This window comes from Lissotriton helveticus, chromosome 5_1, assembly GCF_964261635.1.
Source record: "Lissotriton helveticus chromosome 5_1, aLisHel1.1, whole genome shotgun sequence".
NCBI classification, from domain to species: domain Eukaryota; kingdom Metazoa; phylum Chordata; class Amphibia; order Caudata; family Salamandridae; genus Lissotriton; species Lissotriton helveticus.
The window spans coordinates 1938045389-1938065256 of NC_136065.1; the positions used below are offsets into that span (position 1 = coordinate 1938045389).

Consider the following 19868-nt stretch of genomic DNA (forward strand, 5'->3'; position numbering starts at 1 on the left):
ACCCCTAATTGAAATCTCAGATCGGCCGACCTAAACCTTTTAATGGTACCAAGATTAGGATAACTCCTTCCTTAATGCCGTTAGATCTGCAGCCAACTATGGGAGGTTCAGGAAACTCTTGAAGACCTGGCTAATTTTCCTGCTAGTTGTCGCCTCTTATTACTTCGGCGCTAAGAAACCATTTTGGTGTACACACACTCTACAAATGCTGCATAACATACCCTACTCCATTCCAATCTACCCTACTCTAATCCACTCAGTCTATCCCTCTCCACTCTACCCCACTACACTACACTCCAATCTACCCCATTTCACACCACTATTCTCCGATCTATCTCACTGCGCTCCAATCTCGACTCCACTCCAGCCTATCCAACTCCACTCCACTCCAATCTATCCCACTTCACTCTACCTCACTCCAATCTACTCACTCTAATCCACCTAATCGACCCCACTCCACTGAACCCCAAACTACCCCACTGAATTCCACTCTACCCAATCTACTACATGCCTTCCAAATCTACCTCACTCCACCCTAATCCACTCCACTCATCCCACTTCATTATACCCTACATCAATCCACACCATCCAATCTGCCCTACTCCTATCTACCCACCCCAATCTACTCCACTCCAATCTACTCAACTCAATCTGCCCCACACTTACCAAATCTCCCTCACTCCAATATACCCCACTCCAGCTAAATCTATCCCACACCACTCTATCCAACGCCACTCCAATCTGTTCGTCTACCCCACTCCACTCCAATCTACCTGACTCCTATCTATCTCACTCCAAACTACCCCACTCAAATCTACTCCTCTTCACTCCAGTCTACCCTACGATAACCCACCTAATCTATCCCACTCCAATCTACCCCACCCCACCCTACCCCACTCCAATCTACCCTACTCCACTTCAGTCTACTCCTTTCCAATCGGCTTCACTCCACTCCAATCTACCCCACTTCACTTCAATCTACGCCACTCCACTCCAGTCTACCCAAATCCACTGTACTCCACTTTTCCCCAAATCTGCCACAATATGTCCTACTTCACTCTACCCGATCTACCCCACTCCAATATAACCCACTCCAATCTACCCCACTCCACCCTAATCTACTGCACTTCCCCCAGTCTACTCCACTTCAATCTACCCCACCCCCACTCCAATCTACCTCAATCTACCCCACTCTACCCAAATCTTCCCTAATGCACCCTAATCTTCCGCATCCCAAGCTACCCCACACTACTCCAATCTACCCCAGTCTCCCACCTACCCCAATCTATGTTCCCTCCATTCCATTCGACCCTTCTATAATCCAGTCAGTGTACACCACTCCAGTCTACCCCGCCCAACTCTACTCAGCCCCACTCCAGTCTACCCCAATATATCCAACACCACTCTACCCCACTCCAATGTGCCCCACTCTATTTACTTCTATCTACTCCACTGCCGACTACCTCACTTCACCACAATCTACACCACTCCAATCTATTCCATTCCAATCTTCTGCAACCCACCCCATTTCATTCTACCCCAATCTATCAAACTCCACTCTACCCCATTCCACTCAACCCCACCCCACTCTGCGCCACTAACATTAAGCAATGCTGACTAGCAGCCACACTGGTGGGCATCATGTCTAAAAACACATTGCCAAAGTCAATAGCTCTTGCATAGGTGAGACGTTGCCAATGCTTGTTCCTGTGGGTCTGTATGAGTGACGCACGCATCCCCCTCCGCCCCCATCCTCATGGTGAGGGCTCATTACCCCTGTGCAGTCTCTGCGAGTTTTCATTCTAACTTCATTGTCCATGTGTTTTTAGTATTCCATGTGTGCGCTTGACACGCCTCTTTCCCTTTTACTGCAGTATTATGATGACAGCTTCCCGTCAACCAAGGAACAAACTGCCTTCGAGAAGAAAGTCTTCAACAAAACCCACAAGACGGACAGTAAGGAGCAGAAAGTGAATTCGTGACCGGCTGAGTGGGGAGAGCACAGGAGTTGTAGCAGGCGATGGGAAGAGGGAGGCGGGAGCGGCGGACTGAAGGGGTGGACTCGGTGGCACTCGAGGCTGGGAGAGGGGCCAGGGTGGTGGCACAGGAGCGTAGAGGATAACTGGTCAGGGCATTCAGGGGCAAGGCTGGACCTAGAGTATGTGAGTGGCAGGAGTAGGAGGTGTGCAGTGGGTTGGGACGGGGTCAGGTGTGTTGAGGCAAAGAGGCATTGTGAAGAACAGGGAAAGGAAGGAGTCTGGCTATAAATGGACCATCAGATGGTGCCTTAAGATCAGGCCCACCGGAGTTGTGATTCTGCAGCATTATCCTTTTGCATATAATTATGTCACGTGATCCCTCATCTGCTGCACAAGTTGCACTATTTAACCAAAATGTGTGTTTCTAGCTCAAATGGATCAAAGGTTACAGAAACCTCTGCTACACTTGTTGCCGCACTGTTGCAGACCATATGATTTGCAAAAGTTAACTGGTCACCGTTCAGTTGCTGCTTGCTATTTTTAGTTGTTAAACAACAGACAGTACAAGCTTGTTTAATAATGACAAAATAGTCCAGCCCCTTTACACTACGTTAAGTCAACCATGCAGCATAACCTGACCCTTCCCTACCACAGACTTCCAGTGGCCCTGAGTAAGATCCATGACTTGTGCTAGTGGTAACCTCCCAGCTTTCTTGCTCGTCTTCCTCTCACACAATATCCCTCCATGGTTCATTTCTGTTTCCCAGGCCTTGAATTAATGACTTCTACCCACAGGCCTTTGGTCGATGCTCTCTGTCCTTAGCTGAATGTCCTGCACCTCTGAATGTCTAGATACTGCCCTGTCTCTTTCAACATCGAGTTAATGCCTTGTATCGCTCCACCTACAGTTAACACTATGTACCTTAGACATCAGGCCAATGCCCTGTAACCCTTGGACATCAAAATAATGTCCTGTGCATTTGTTCTGCATTTATTGTTTTGTTAATGCTTTGTTGCTGTACACCTTGTATGTATCCATATTCACAACACTTCATTGAAATGTTCCTTACAGCAGCACCCTTTCTCCATACATGTAATATTCAGCTAATGCCTCAACTTCCAGAACGCCCCGAGAAAAGAAAAAATATTCCCCACCTGTTGTCCTCCCTCTCTCATCATTACAGATGTTTTCTGTTTAGAAATGTCCTCTCTTCCACAGGTGACATCGCCTTCCTGGAAGGAATGACCATCGTCTACAAGAACAGCATTGATATTTTCCTGTACGTGGTGGGAAGTGCCCAGGAGAACGAGGTGAGAGGCCTGTCATGGGATGGGCAATGTGACGCCTGCCAAGAGGCCCGAGAGACCTGCTCCACTCTGGAGCTAGCACTTATCAGTGCCTGCTAGCACATGCTGCTGACTGGAGGCATTATCGGCTCGAGGAGCACAGGGCAAATAACTACTGCTGATGTTACACTGCAGTGCACGTAGCACTGGGGGTTAAAGGTGACAACAGCTGTTGAAAATGATACAACAGTTTGATTGAGGGGTTCCTGTAGAGCTTTGCTTTGTAAAGTTAGTTAAACCTTTATTTTATAGGTAGATACATCACTTAAAGTATTCCTTGTGTAATCTGAGGGTGATCGCCTGGTGGGTGCTCAATGTGCACGTGATTGTGTCTCTTGAATTCATTAAGCATTTTTCCAAGAATGCACCTCGAATTAGTCATTATTAGCTGTCATGCCCACGGGAGAATTTCTCAAAATGTATTTTGTTTAACGATCACTCCAGAAGAATCATGGTCGCCTGTATTCTGTGACGTGATATTTGTGAAGAGAATTACCCTAAATATCTACCCATAATATTAAAGGTGGCCGGCATGCTGTTCCTTAGATAGTCGCCCTTAACAGCTGTTACATTGTGAAAGTTGTCTGCCTGTCTGTTTTTAATGAAAAACTAAATTCCTTTCAAGACCTAACCTTTTACAAGTTCCTAAATGGGCCAAATCAAAAGTGCATGTATATTTTCTGAAAATCGCAGGAATAGCGGAAGCTTTAATGGCTGAGAAAACATTGTTGTATTTGCAGCCCAGGTGTTTTACACACATAGCAACTTGTATCTTACCTCTGTGGTCTCTTACATTAGCTGTTCGTAACACAGAGGGGTGTATTTGGGTTTAGGAGAGTGCATGTGAAGGATATCCAGGGAAGTCTTAGACATATGAGAGTGACAAGTGCATGTGAGACTTCAGTGCATACTCTGGTGTGTCAGTGGTGTGGGCAGTGTGGCCATGAGCTAGTGTGAGTCACCGTCGCATGTGTGTAGTGCTAGATGTGTGCATGCTATGATGAGCTTGAGCAGTGGCGCCTGTGTTATCTTAGGAATGGTAGGAATAGTTGTACATAGATGGCTTAGAGCAGGCGTGCAAGTTGGCGTGTTTGTAAGCTGGTGTGCATATTGCGCGCCATGTTTGAATACAGATGAGTGTAGATACAAACTTGATGGTTGTGAAAGTGTACATGTTAGCATGTGTAATTTAGAAAAGGGGTGAGCTGATGTTGGGTTGCCTGAGAGGTGGGGTGCGCCAGTGAGAGACCAGTTCACGTGAGAATGACGTGAGGGCTTATTTCAGAGTGATGGTAATCCGTTGGGGCTACTGGTGTTTAAATGTTATCAAAATGGGTAACACAGTTACTCTCTGTACACATACCTCTAAAGGGCAGGGAGGGCTTCCACTGAAGACTTGCTGCTGGAAGTGGTTAAGAGGTGGAAACTCAATACTGTATGAAACATCTGATTGCAAGAAATACATATATTGTCCAGTCAGAGCTTTACCTTTTGAAAGAATAGGCCTTTAATATACAAATGACATATGGTAGTTACAATTCAGAGCAAGAACAATAAAACAAAACGTCTTAGCTGCCTAGCACCTTCTGGTGCAGAGCTGCGCCCACAATGACTGAGCTTACGTAGTTATGCTATAGAACACTAATAACATAGCACCCATTGGACATATATTTTCCAATAGAGAATGGTTCCTTTGGAAACTCTCTGGTCCCATGTCACATAAAATGGGCTCTATTTACAAGCATTAGTTAATTGGATGGTGCCAGACTAGTGTACCAAGATAACTGTGATAACAGCTTTTCTGAGAACTAGCACCACTGGTTTTTAGCCAGTGGTGCTACGAATTTTACAAAAACACCCCGGAAATCATTTATCCAAAAGGTAAGCATCCTCAATGAAAAGTGGGCTCATTCAAGTCAAATTGGAAGATTTATGGTAGCAAAATCTTGATTGTTCAAGTCTTGATTGCCACCCAGAGTAGCAGAGGCACTCACTGATTCTACACAATCACTAATGAAAATTAGGATTTAGGGTAAGAGTCCGACCTCCAATTCAGATATCTCCAGAAACTCAAAGGCTATAGGAATGGTTTAAACCTGTGGTTCTTAGCCTGTGGTCCGAGGAAACCTGGGGGTCCGCAAAGCTTACGCCGTGTGTCCACGGCTATTTAACAAAATAATGAATTATATTATTAAATAATAATAAAATGAATACATTAAAATTAAGTATATTCAATTAAAGAAGCAAAATTGAAAATGTGAAAACGTTTTCTATATTTGATTGTGAATTAAACAAAGCAATTTAATATTTGAGCATTTGTGTGGTCTATACTTTATTTGTATTTTCTGTATATTATATTGAGGTTCAAATCATAGAAAGTGTTGAGCGGGGGTTCCTGACTTTCAATAGTGACTAAAAGGGGGTCCCTGAATTCAAGTAAGATTCAGTGGGAGTCAACCTGGAACAGTACTCCTACAGTCTGTCCTGCGTGTGTAATCATGCACTAAGGTAAGAATCGGTCTTTCCTTTAACCGGCACATTAACGTCTCATACTCGGTTACCTCCAGGGTCCAAACTCAAGAGTCACTATGGTAGGGAACCACTCCTGTAGTTACACATTCATCAAGAAGCAGGTCCCGCCTTGAAACCTACTGGGCTCCACCCTAGTGCTCCTCTTCACATGCCCTGATGAAGGTCCTGGACCTTCCCGCTGGGAATTTTATCGAAGGAGGGATCCCATTGATGGCCAAAACATGTTGCCACTTAATAGGTGTGTTGAGACATTGAATCTCAAAAGCACCCAGATTTAACACCTTTTTTTAACCCAACCCTGTTAACCCTCTAAACAAGCATTTACAATGCAACGGTCTCGCCTTTGCAAAAGTTAGAGCTATTGGCATTGTAAATGACAACATTTTTATTTATGTGTTGGTTTTGAAAACAGATAAATAAATGGCATTGTCTTTTACAATGCCAAAAGCTTAATCTCTCGCAAGTGCGAGACCTATTGCATTTGCACCCCCACAGAGCCCCCCACACACACACACACAGTGCCACACACACACAGCCACATACACACCTGCAGCCACACACACACACACACGCAGCGCCACACACACACAGAGCCACACACACATACACAGAGCCACACACACACACACAGAGCGCCACACACACACAGTGCCACACACACAGCGCCACACACACACACAGCGCCACACACACACACGCCACACACACAGCACCACACACACACACACACACACACTGCAACACACACATACACACAGAGCACTGAGGGTGAGGGGATGTGAGGGTGAGGGTGGGTGAGGGTGTGTGAGGGCGAGGGTGTGTGAGGGTGAGAGGGTGTGTGAGGGTGAGGTGGTGTGAGGGGGTGTGAGGGTGAGGGAGTGAGGGGCTGGGAGGGTGAGGGTGAGAGGGTGTGTGAGGGTGCAGTTTGACGAGATGTGGAGAGAAAAAGGGCGTATATGTCTAATATGGAGTGAACGTAATGGGAATGATTGACCCACTCTGAAAACCACTTCTGTGGCAACATGCTTCAGAAATATTTAATTTACAGTCGAATAATTTCAGAATCTAAATATATTCACTAATTACAACAAATTAATTCTTGCTACTTATTTAGTGAACAGCCATTGACAAAGCCAATAGTCCTGGGTGGTTTTAGGTGCATGATAGTTATTCTGTTTTATATTTGGCTGCAATAACAGAAAGCTCAAAGAGGAACCCAAATGCTAATCAGGTGACACATTATGGGAGTCAGAATTTAGTTTGCATGTTTAAGTCACACCCTTATTTAAATAGGCCGTGCCCCTTCTAGAGGCCCCCCCACTTTTTTCATTTCACTTAAAGCCCTGACCTTGCATGTGGCGTCTATTGATAACTTGCCGTGCTGAAACACAAACGTTTGTGTTTTTACTCTTATACCTGCTCGGTACTGCCATCTGTTAAAACCATGCTTTCACTGTTGTACTAGAGAGTGCTTGGGGGTCTTATTACCTATTGGATTTTTAAGGTTTTTGACCAAAAGGGGTTGCAGAAAGAGTGTGACTTTATTGTCTGGAGGTAACAAAGCTAATGAGACTGGCTGAGAGTGAGACAGTGCTCCAATGTGTTGAAACTCGCCCCCAGTGAGAGAGGCTCCGAGCACGAACACATTTTCACACCTGTGCAGGTCAGGTTGACCGCCTCATGCTGGCAAATGCAGTGAAAGGCAGACTTCACGCTGTGTAAATGTAGAAAATAAAAAAGAGGCTTTTTGTCAGCTCACTGCATTTCATCCTCTGTATGAAAACTGACGCTACAGACCAACGATTCAAGTGTTTGTCTAATTAAGGACATTTGTGAGCCATTGCCTAAATCTATTTCCCACATTACTGCGTTGCTCCACTCTGAACAGCTCTAAAATATATTATTTTCAGAATATTTACAGCTAAACCAAGTGAACTCCTCTCAAGGACTTTGGCAGCTTTTTTTTCCCTCGCTCTCACCTTACAAGCAGCCAGTGCTTACAATAGGCCCTCAGGGGGGCCCGTCATTGGGGGCTTGATGGTTGCTTTGCCCCCAGCGCCTCGTGAGCGCTATATTTGTATTCATGGGCAGAGCACTGTTGTTTTCCCTCAGGGGCAGAGCGCTGTTGTTTTCCCACAGGGAAGCGCTCCTGCCCTTGTGTGCACATCGCGGGTGCCAACACCGCTTATTGCGATATTTTTATTAGCAGGTGCCCACCCTGCGTTATGCCCGTGTTTTTAATCGTTGATCGGACTTTTGCTAGAGAGAGCCTACCCCTCGCTTTTGCCCCCGAGAAAAGGAACGCCGCCGCATCACTTCGTGAAAACCGGAAGTCAGGCAGACCCGCCGGGACGGAGGCGGGGCCTGCACCTAAGCCAGACAAGGCTGGCATGGGCTATGGCGCGGGGCTCCCATGCGCTAAGGAGAGCCCCGCGGTTGCAGCCGGGGAGAGAAAGCCCCGGGTCCCAGGAGGGGGCCCGGGTGAAGAGAGGCAGCGGTCGATGTAGTCAATGGCAGCGCGGGGCTCCCGTGAGGAGAGGGAAGCACGCAGGCGCTGCAGACCACCTCCTTAAAAAGACAGGGAAGCGAGGCAGCTGTTCCGCGGGGCTCCCATGTGCCAGGGAGAGCCCCGCCTTTGCCCGGAGGAGAAGTGCTGCCCCCCTCGGAAGCGAGGAGTCCCCTACGCTGGAGCCCGGTGAGTCGGGGCTGGGCAGGGGACATGGGTGTCTGACTGCTTCCGCTCCTCAAGGGAGCAGATCGTGTGGGTGGTGTCCGCGTGAGGCACCACGTCCGAGCAGCCCCGGATAGCAGTGGGCCGCTCCAATGTGCCCCATGGCCCTGTGGGGGTAGAGAGAGCCCTGGGGAGGGCCCGTGCCCATTTTTATTCTTCCAAACAGCGAGACGGGCAGACGGTTGTTCCTCCGAACAGCCTCCGAACAGCGAGACGGGCAGCAGGAGTCTGTAAGCCCCGTCATTTTCAGACTGGGGGCGTGTTTCTTTAGACTTTCTTTCTGTTGATTGACTGAAGACGTCACAGAGAGAAGGAACATGAAAAAACACCCCCTCAATCTGAAACGGACGGGGCTTAAAGTGACAGACAAAGCTCTTCTCCAATGACTGGCCGCCGTTTAGGAAGCCAGCCTATGGAGAAGAGCTGGCTTGTTTAAGCTCCATACTAGAAGACATAAAATCTCGCCAGCAAGACTGCGCAAGCGCAGCCTATGCTAGCCGAGACCTAATAAAGGGAGTCCCCTGGGTTTACACTGAGGTAGTTTTAATGTGATATCTGGACCCCTTGATTACCCAGAACTTCTTTATACTACGCTCCCTTGTACAAAGGTTGAGACCACTGTGTTGGCAGTGCCCTAACACGGTGCGGCGGACTCGCCGATGATGAAGTATGCCACAAAAGGCCTTTCCGTCCATAAAACTCTGGTTTCTTTGTTCACGGGGGAAGGGAATACCCTTTGGGAAAAGGTGAGCCAAATGACTAGCTGCCATACCGGTTGTGAGTATATTGTCAGTTGTGGAGGCAGTACGGCAGTCGTTTTTCCTCTCTCGCTCTAGTTTGTCGCTCACATGATGGCTCTAAGCCAGTGAATGTGAGAGTCAAGATGAGTGTGCGCAGGTATATGTGTGAGGAGGAGTACGTGAGTGTATACTGTTGTGTTAGGATGTGTCTGTGTACATAGGTCTACACTGTGGTGTTAGTATAGTGAGTGTTCAGATGAGGATCGGAATAAGTACGAGCAGGTATATGCGTGAGGAGTGGATGTATGACATTACAATGCATGCTTTTACCACACATGCCTTTACAACGAGGTTTTTACAACAAAAACTTTTACAACGCATAGCGCCTTGGGGTGCCGGATAGTGAATAGTTTAATTTACTATTCCAACTCCAGTCCCCGTGGACACTAGGGAAGGTGTTGGATAGTAAATTAAACTTATTCCCTATCCTAGAGCGCCCCCAGGGCAATGCGTTGTAATTGTTTGCGTTGTAAAAGTTGCGTCGCAAAGGCACTGCGTGGTAAAAGTTGCGTTGTAAAGGATGTTTCCCGTGAGGAGTGTGTGGGTGTACACTGGTGTAGGTATGGGTCTGAGTGAGTGTACAGATGAGTGTAATGATGATTGTGAGTAGGTGATAGGTAGTAAATATGCACAATTGAGCGAATGGATGGGTGGGCTCGAATGTACATGTAGGAGTCAGGAAGGGTGGAAGGGAGCAGTGGGTGGATGAAGCGGTGATCCTGTGAGCGTCTGAAGCGGTGTTATGAACGCTTCTGTGCAAGTCAGAGTTGGTGTGAGTAATTGTATGCTCGTGTACAATAATGGTTTCTTTTTGACAGTCTAATGTGTTGTGAGTTTGTTTTGTGTGGCTGTAGGTCTAACTAGGATGCTTATGTGCCAAATGGATATCTGCAGGTTTGCACTGCCCAAAAGGTTATGTGTGTGTGAATTAAATGGAGCTATTTGATGGTTCTCTGGAACCCTGAAATCGAACTCGCTGCCTTCCCTGGCTTGTGTAGGTGTTTGAGCTTATGTTTGGGATCCTGTGTATGCAGTTCTTAAAATTAACAGCCATGCTCTTGATCTGCAGTTAATGCTGATGGCTGTACTTGGATGCCTTTTTGATTCCCTCAGTCACATGTTACGGTGAGTGTCGCCAGCAGTGCAGATATCTCCATTCTGTGAGTATCACTAAAAGTACAGACCCTCCATAATTGACTGTAATTGACACCATAATCCCTCCACCCCATAAGTGTTACTAGCAGTTCATTCTTTTTGAACTACGCCAAGGGCTTTGCATAGAAGGCCATCTATACACATCAATGTGTTTCTAATACCCGAAACCATTGATGCACTTTACGTGTGCAACTTCGTAAAGGATCCGTCTGTGCATTACACATACACATACGTACTATGCAATCTGCCTGCCCCTCACGCACAATCTTCCTTCACACACACACACACTGTGTACTGGTCTGATGGGCCCGCCATACGATTTCCTGGTTCTTCTCCTCACACCTACTATGTGCCTTTATCTTTCACTCACAAATGCTCATTGAACCCTGGAGTACCCTCATCTCCCCCTCCTCACACATTCTTTCCATTTAACACTTTTATTCTTCTTTGTCTGTACCTCACACACACACACACACTGTGCGCTGTGTGATTCCAGCACACGCGCAATGGCATGTCCACCATACCCTCACCCGTTAAACATATGCTTTAAGTCTGTTATTCACACATGTCCCTCCATGTTCCTCAAATGCATTTTCCAAATGTATCTCTGCTCTTGACACACATTTTCCGTCTTAATTTGGTATGTACAGAGATCAGTCTAGTCCCTGAGCCGGTGATAATTCCAAACCGGTAGGGTGCAAGTCAAGAAAACAACAGTGAGTACTGTCTCTGATCTCTGTACATACCAAATTAAGCCCTGAGAGTCGGAGACCACTGTTTCTCTGACGAAATACGTGTCGCCTGGCTGTTTTCGTATCATAACAAATTAAAGAAACCAGGACAACAACGTTTAATAATAATTGTTCCAATTGTATTCAAATCACTTCTACATTGTTTACTTTATTTCAAATGTGTGTACGGGATTGGTGCTACGTGTATAGGTGGTAGGATTTTCCTCCACAAGTTAAGGGGTTATTAGGGTCTTCCCTTGTTTGTTAGCACCATACCTATTTGTTTCAGGTCTAACAGACCAACGTTAAGTAGCTGAGCGTCATTACTTCCTATTTACGAAAACCCTGTTCTTTGGTAACTACACACTTTCCGTCTATTGCTAACGCAAACTCATTCTTCCAGCGTTCTAACATACATTCTCCATTTGTTTAAGAGAGGCCCTTTTTCACACAACCTCTCTCTTTGCACTTCGCACACAATCTTGTTTCCTCACATAGAATCCCTGTGTTCTTCCGCTGTTTTCCTTTTGTTGCTCTCACACCCCCTCATATTGTGCACTCATTGTTCCTCTGTTTCTTAGACTTACCTTGATCTCTCCTCCTTTAGAAAGAGCGTGGAGAAGAGATCGCTTTTGGAGAACATGGACGGCACCTTCCTCGTTCTGGATGAAATCGTTGACGGAGGGTGAGTGCCAGCCCTGCAACCTCAGACCAGAGGGGTCTAGACAGTACACCAGGAGTGCAGGGTTTGACAGAGAGGTTCACGAAGGTCTACATTGAGGACAGTATATTCAGGGTGCAGTTCAGTTAGTGAGGAAGCGTGCGGAGAGAGTGCACTGAGAACCTAGCATCTTCTGCATTGTATGGCCCTGAAGGGCAGTGAGGGATGGGCCTGGATCTAACCATATACATTCAGCCTGGGCATAGGTGAGACTGGATTGGGGTGCGCAGAAGACAGCGTTGTGCCTGCTTTGTTTAAACCCTTGAGCAATGCAGCACTGCGGTGAGGCTAACCTGATGGAGTCTCTTGAGAGTATGTGAGGCAGTTGAGGGTCTTGTAAGAATTATCCAGACCTAAGATGGCCGCCTGGTAGGAGCTCCAGCGCCGGAGCTCCTAGTGCTTGGGATCCCTCTCCTGGATTTATCCCCTGATAGCACACGGCATCTTTGGAACGTATACAAGTAACTGGAGTGTTAAAGTAACTGGATTCTAAGAGTAACTGGATTGTCGCTGTAACTGGACTGCTTGGATTACTAGGTCCCCCGCAACGGAACAGCGGAGGAGCACTGGACGACAGGAGCTGACCACCGGAGTTCTCGCCCGAGGGACCCGCTAGAATTCCGCCATCGCCTGTACCGGACTTCACGGCGGGGAATGCCAGGATCCCTGCGGCAGATGTCGGTGAGGCGCCGGACGGACGACTGACCCCCGCGACCCACAACGGAACACTGGAGGAGCACAGGACGACTGGACCGGACCAGAGGGGGTGTCGGACCCCCCCCCCAGCGCTGTCCGCTCTCTCTACAGCACCGGAGAGCACTTCGGAGGACGCTGGGTTTGGAGCCAGGACTGAAACGGCTCTGAAGCGGGTCGTGGCTGCCCCCTCCCCCCTGCATGGAGAACGGTGTCTGTTGCTGAAATTCGGCGTCTGTTGCTGAAATAGCCTGGAGGCTTGGCGGACCCTCCCCCCCCTCAACCCCTGCATGGAAAGCGGCGTCGGAGATCTTTACCTGCAATAGCCTGGAGGCACCCCCACTGGCATAGCGGTGAAGTCCGGAATCCTGCTGCAGGTCCGCGGTGAGCCTCACTTATCTGAGAGGCTCACTCGGCTGAACCTGTCCCTCTCTACATCGGACCCTCGGAAGCTGGAGGTGAGAGGGAGGGTGGAGACGATGCCCAGGGAACCACCAGAGTGGAGTCCCTAGTCTAACAGCGAGACCAGAGTGAAACACACAGCGCCGTCAGCTGTGACGGAAGGGGCTGCAGCACTAAGGCTCAGAGCGCCCTGCAGGCAAGAGCGGGGATTCCTCCTCTGGGGATGTGACACCCTGCGCCCCCCCCCCCCCCCCCACCGGCTGCCGCCGGGACCTTGGGAGCAGCTCTCCGGTTCCTACAGTCACAATTACCCCCCGCCCCACATCAGAGGATTCCTACAGCCTTTGAGGGCAGTGGAGGGCTCGGGGACGCTGTTTAATTCACCAGGAAACCTGCAAACCCCCCCCTAACTCACAGGCTTTCACGACAAAAAAAGGTATTTCTTTTGACCATCGCTTGTACTTTTGCAAAACCCTTTGTTCAAAATGGCGGGGTGCTAAAAAGAAAGGCAATAAATCACCTCCTGTGCCTTCAGATGCCCACGAGGCCCCTTCAAGATAAGACTCCCTCACAGCAACTCTGGAACTGGGCTAGCTTGAAAACGAAACTGCCCTCCCTGCTCACAAAGCCACAAAAATAAAAAGAGGACTACTGTCTCTTCTCCTCATATGGAGCGGCCATCTTTGCCCAGTCTCTCTCTCGGGTGGCTAGCTTGGGTTTACACCCTAGTGTTTACTCCACTTCCTAGGGCCTACCTCATCACTACCTCAACACTATATTTTTCCTATATTATTCTACCTGTCTTGTTGACATTTTTGCAGTATTATACCTTTTTCCGGCAGGTTAGACATTTTTGTAACTGGCGCTCTGTTCACTTTCACGTGTAACACACAGTCTGCTACCTCTTTATCTGGGTTCACACCATGTGTATCCACTACCTCTTGTGTTAGAGACAGTGTTTTTGCCTCTGTTAATGTTTAGACAATGTTTTATCTATATCATATTATTACTTGTATCTTGTACACCTTATAACCTGCACCCAGTTCACTTTCTCTTTGTGACGCACCGATTGCTACCTCATGTACTCTGATTGCTCACTAATGTAAATGCTACCTCGTATACCACTATTATATTTTTACTTGTATTTTATACACTTGTGTAACCTGCACCCAGTTCACTTTCTCTTGTGGCGTACCGATTGCTACCTCATATATTTTGATTGCTCACTAAGGTCACTAATTTCATTGTTGATTCTGACTGCTACATCATATACTCAGTCTGCTCACCATTGTCACTATCGTTACATGTAATTTGTTGTTTGCACCTGTTTTTGCTCCTGTTATCATTATTGTACACCCTCCTACGCCTACCTCTACCCAACATGGATCTCATCGGCAAACACACATATAAAATCATCTACCCACCATTACCCAACAAAAAAGCCGCTAAGCGCTTTAAACATAACTTCCTTAGGACCCACCCTGAAACCCCCTTTGTCGACACCTATTTCTCACCGGTGAATGGATCCATGAATATTGACATCATCTTCCACACCACACGAAGAGTCCAATGGAGAAAAGTGTTCTGCACCTTACTCACCGTCTCCTCTACCAGGAAATCCGCTCATGGCTCAACACTCTCCATCACACCATCCCAACTCTTCCCAGGCAGAACCACCATCACTATCTACAATAACGGGATTGTCCTAATTCAATCCACAGACAGGAACCTGGAACTACTAGACAACATGTTCCCCACCTTCAAACAGCACCTCTCCAACCCACGGACCCCCACTCACAGCACCCCCAGTCCTCACATCCCTAACCGCACAGCCTCCAATCACAACCCAGCTAACATAGCTCAGCCCCAAAACGACACGCACCTCTCCGCTACCCCCAGCACCTTATTCACCCACCCACCTTCTGTAGCTACCCCACACTCCTTAATCACAGACATAGATCTCTCCCCCTCTACCCCCTGCACCTTAATGACCCACCGACCTATTGTAGCTGCCCCACACCTCTCAATCACAGACATAGACCTCTCCCCCATATACACCAACCGCACCCCATCACAGCTGAGAAACATCTCACAGCTCTCCCCTCCCCAATCCGCGGTAATCAGTCACCCTCCTGATCATACTTCCCATTTCATACCACCCGCTCATATCCCCCAAATTCCCTCATGCACTAGCGAAGATCTCCCCCCTTTGCTCACTCCCGTTATCCTCACCCTCCTCACCCCCCACCACACAACCTCTGCAAACGTCGCAGATGCTGCTGTAATCGATCACCCTTCCGATCTCACTTCCCCACACCCCTCATGCATTGGTGATTATCATCCCCCATCACACATCCCCAATACCCCCACCCTCCTTACTCCCCACCCCACTCCTCACACAACTCGCGCAGAACCCACCTCCACCACCTTGAGCATACCTCCCGCGCCCCGCGACATGACCAACCCTCACCCCCTCTCCCCCCCACTCTCACTCCCCAATACCCCACCCCATCGGCCAGACTCACGGAACACACCACCTCCCTCAACCTAACCCCTTATCCTTTATCCCCTCCCATTCTTAGCCCTCACCCCCCTATTGTCACCCCTTCCTTCTCCAGTCTACATTCATCCCCCAACTCACCCACACCGCCTTCCACAAGCGCCATCACTCACGCTATCAACCGCCCCCTGTCCTCATCCCCGCCCCCTGTTCACAAACTCTCTCTTCCTCCGAACGCTACCCCACCTACTCGGACCGCAGAGCCCTGCTCCATCGCGCGCACATCCCGTCACATTCGATCCAGTTCCCACCCCATTACCCGTCTCAAACACTCACCCCCTGCTCTCACTTCCAATTCCATCCCCAATCCAACACTGGACATGATCATCTCCACCCTCCTACAAGTCAAGGAAGAGCTCCACACCATCAAAGAACATCTTCTCACACCCCCCAGGCACCCACTACCCTACACTTCCCCGCCCAACAAGGATTCCATGCGCCCCTCAAACCGCTCCACCCTGCTCTCCCCGCGCTGGCCCTCTATCCCTGATCGCAAGGCCACTGGCCGTCCCCATCGCACCCTAAACACCCTCTCGGGCCGAGACTTACACAATCTACTCTGCTCTTATGGCCCAGGTCCCACAAAACGCTCACCCACAACACACCTCCCCATACCCACGATTCTCACAAATCCCCTCAGGCCACCCACACTGAGCGACAGAAGTTCTGTCCCCTGTAATCTCAAAAATATCCCCCTCTCCTTAGATCATTCTCCCACCCTCCTCACCCCTAGACTAAAGTGTTTCCTGCTCAACTGCAGATCGGCCCGGAGACACTCCTCTGGCATCGCGGAGCTCATCTTATCAAGGGGCATTGATCTTGCAATTCTGACTGAAACGTGGTTAACTGAAACATCCACACCTATAATGGACATACTAGTCCCCCCCAACTATCTCATTATTAGACTCGACAGGAACGGCAAGACGGGCGGGGGAATCGCTTGCATCTACAGGAGCAACCTAGCTGTCACTGAAGGCTCCTCCCCCTCCCTCTCCTCCTGCGAACTCATCTGCCTTGATATTACTAGTGAGGGCAAACCTGTGTGCTCCCTTCATGTTATTTACCACCCACCCGGTGACAACTTCATCTTCTCCCAACAACTAATGGACACGATATCCACCAACGCCGGTCGACAGCTCAATCAAATTTACCTGGGAGACTTCAACCTCCACTGGAATGACCAGAAAGACACTGTGGTGAAGAGCCTTAAGTCTTTCCTCGACGCGCTTGACCTCACCCAAATCTGCAACGGTCCGACACATGAAAAAGGCTCTATCATTGACCTTATCATCGCCAAAGAAGACTCTACCCAACTAGTCGCAATCGAACCATGCGACTGGTCAGACCACCACATCATCACCTTCTTCATCAACGAAAAGGTCAAACTTAACCCGGCGCAACCTGCCAAAACCAAGATTTGGAAGAGGGACCTGAAGAACCTTAACCCAAAGTCCTTGCCTGCCCACACAGGCAGTCTCCTTCTTCCCCCGACGGACGTCTCTGATGTGCATGCATTGACCAACCTCTACCTAGACTCCATGTCTACAATAATCAACGAAGCCGCACCCTTGCAATTGAAGAGAGTCTCCACCAAGAACTCGAACCCATGGTACGATGGCAGACTCAATGAAGACAGACGTGTGATGCGCTTAGCTGAACGCGCGTGGAGATCTGACCCCTCAGCACTGAACCTTAGAACGCTTAAGAATAAGAGAAACGCTTACTTCAGAAAAATCAAACGCTCGAAAGCAATATTCTTTAGCCAACAGCTGGATCAAGCTAAAAACCGACCAAAAAAACTGTTCGAGTTAGTCAAAACCCAAACCAAAACGCAACCTCCACAACCCAACAACTTAACAAAGGCTATCCCAAGTTGCGAAGACTTCTCTGCTTTCTTCAAGCAAAAGAACAACACTATAAGAAGCGATCTCATCAAGGATGTAAGTCGATTCGCCGGCTCCATATGCATAACTAACACTCATGCTAAAAACAACGCTTCATGGACGTCCTTCGACACCTATTCCGAAGAATCAATTCACAAGCTGCTGGTCACCTTGAAACCCGCCAATCATCACACAGACCCCCTACCTGCCAATGCTGTTAAAGTCCTCACCCCCTGTTCCTCCCACTCTGGACTAAAATCATCAACTGTTCCCTGCAACAAGGGCTCATCCCAGATTCCCTCAAGATTGGGCAAGTCACACCTATACTCAAGAAACCCACAGCTGACCCGGCCAACCTAAACAACTATCGTCCTATCACCAATATCACCACTCTAGCAAAACTGTTAGAAAAATGCGTACAACTCCAACTGACAAAACACATTGAGCAGTTTGACCTCCTCAACTCCCACCAATCCGGATTCAGAGCAAAGCATAGCACGGAAACGGCCATGACACACATAATAGATGATGCCCTCCAAATCCTTGATCACAATGAGTCTTGCCTCCTCATCCTTCTTGACCTCTCTTCAGCATTTGATACGGTCAAACACGAGAATCTACTGGAGCTCCTAAATACCAGAATGGGCATATCCGGGACGGTTCTCAAATGGTTCACGTCCTTTCTGCACAACCGTTCGCAGAGGTTCAAGATCAACAACGCACTGTCCTCGCCTGTGCCAGTAACACTGGGCGTCCCGCAAGGTTCCTCCCTATCCCCCACATTGTTCAACCTCGTCATGGAACCACTCACCACCTTGCTTCAATCTTCTAAGGTACATTTCCATATGTACGCCGATGACACTCAGCTCTACCTCAAGCTTCAATCCCCTGAAGACATCAAACTGTTGAATGCCACACTAAGAAACACCCAAGCTTGGCTGGCCGACAATCACCTCAAACTAAATGCTCTGAAAACTGAGTTCCTTCTGATCTCTCCTCCTGCGAAAAAGGCCATCACCCAAACCTGGCTCAATCATCTAACCGCACTCAATGTCCAACCCACCATCGTGGACTCAGCGAAATCCCTTGGCATCACACTGGACTGCAATCTTGACATGCAGCAGCATATTACCATAGCAACTAAAGGAGCCAACTTCCAAATCAACACGCTGAGAAAACTCAAACCCTTCCTACCACCCAAGGACTTCCAAACTGTGGTACAAGCCTTAGTCATTCCTCGCATAGACTACGGAATTGTGGCTCTCAGCGGGCTCCCCCTGACAACAACGGCTCCCCTAAGAGCCTCCCTTAACGCGGCCGCGAGACTCATCACTGGCTCAAGAAAACACTCGCATATATCCCCTGACTTAAAAACCCTGAACTGGCTGCCTATTGAAGCCAGAATTCAGTTGAAAATTGCCTGTATGACACACTCGGCCGTACACCACAAGGCACCCAACTACCTCTCTCATAAGCTGACCATATCAGGAGGCTCAAGATCCAACAGAAGCACAAACACTCTCCTCCTGAAACCACGGAGATTCCGGAAGGAAAAAACATACAAACGCTCCTTCTCTGGAATGGCACCTAGGATCTGGAATGCACTCCCACCAGAAACCAGGCTTATCCCGTCCACTATACTCTTCAAGAAAGAGGTGAAGGCCATCCTTATGGCTAAATACACCTGAACACTATTGATACTGGAACAATGACAGTATTTGGCCCCCACATTATCGGCTGGATGAATATTTATCTATGTCAGTCCATTTTTTGTCTGCTTCTGGATCTAATTCATTGCACGGATGCTATACTATTGATTTCCAACTTGTCTATTGGGTTGTACACAAGGACTTGAGTGCCTCAATAACCTGCAACGCACCCACTACTGACTACTTCTTTGCTCTCAACATTGTGTTTACTCACCCTCTGGGGTGCTATAATCTTATCCGTTTAGACATTGTACTGCTTCCATTTTATTGTTTCTTGATTGTTATTACTCTGTATACTCTTGTATGACTGATACCCTATTTTTTGCATCTCACTGTCTACGGAATCTCATATTGATTTAAGAGTCTTGTTTATCCTACCTACTGTTACTGTAAAGCGCTCTGATATCTGCAAAGATCTTGTTCGCGCTATATAAAACTTTAAAAATAAATAAATAAAATAAATAGGTTGCTGACATGTATCTACAGCACACGCTGTAACTGAAAAAGAGCAAAGTTGACCGAAAATCTTTCCAAAAATGCTTACAATTCCACGTCTCAGACTGCAACATAATGCCTAATTTATTCAAGTTTCTTCTCTCTTGACCCGGCTTCTTGTATTCATTTG

At 48.0% G+C, this 19868-nt stretch overlaps 1 protein-coding gene across 2 annotated transcripts in view; it reads left to right on the forward strand.

The window, feature by feature from the left end:
• Positions 1–19868, forward strand: part of COPZ2 (coat protein complex I subunit zeta 2) — a 116728-nt gene that overhangs the window by 43845 nt on the left and 53015 nt on the right. For both annotated transcript variants that reach the window (XR_013595064.1, XM_078645571.1), the window contains exons 3-6: positions 1875–1956; positions 3199–3290; positions 10459–10514; positions 11883–11960. Coding sequence is in view for 1 of the 2 variants with exons in the window: in XM_078645571.1 (XP_078501697.1) it covers positions 1875–1956; positions 3199–3290; positions 10459–10514; positions 11883–11960 (308 nt within the window). In the remaining variant the exon portion in view is untranslated. The remainder of the gene's footprint in view (positions 1–1874; positions 1957–3198; positions 3291–10458; positions 10515–11882; positions 11961–19868) is intronic.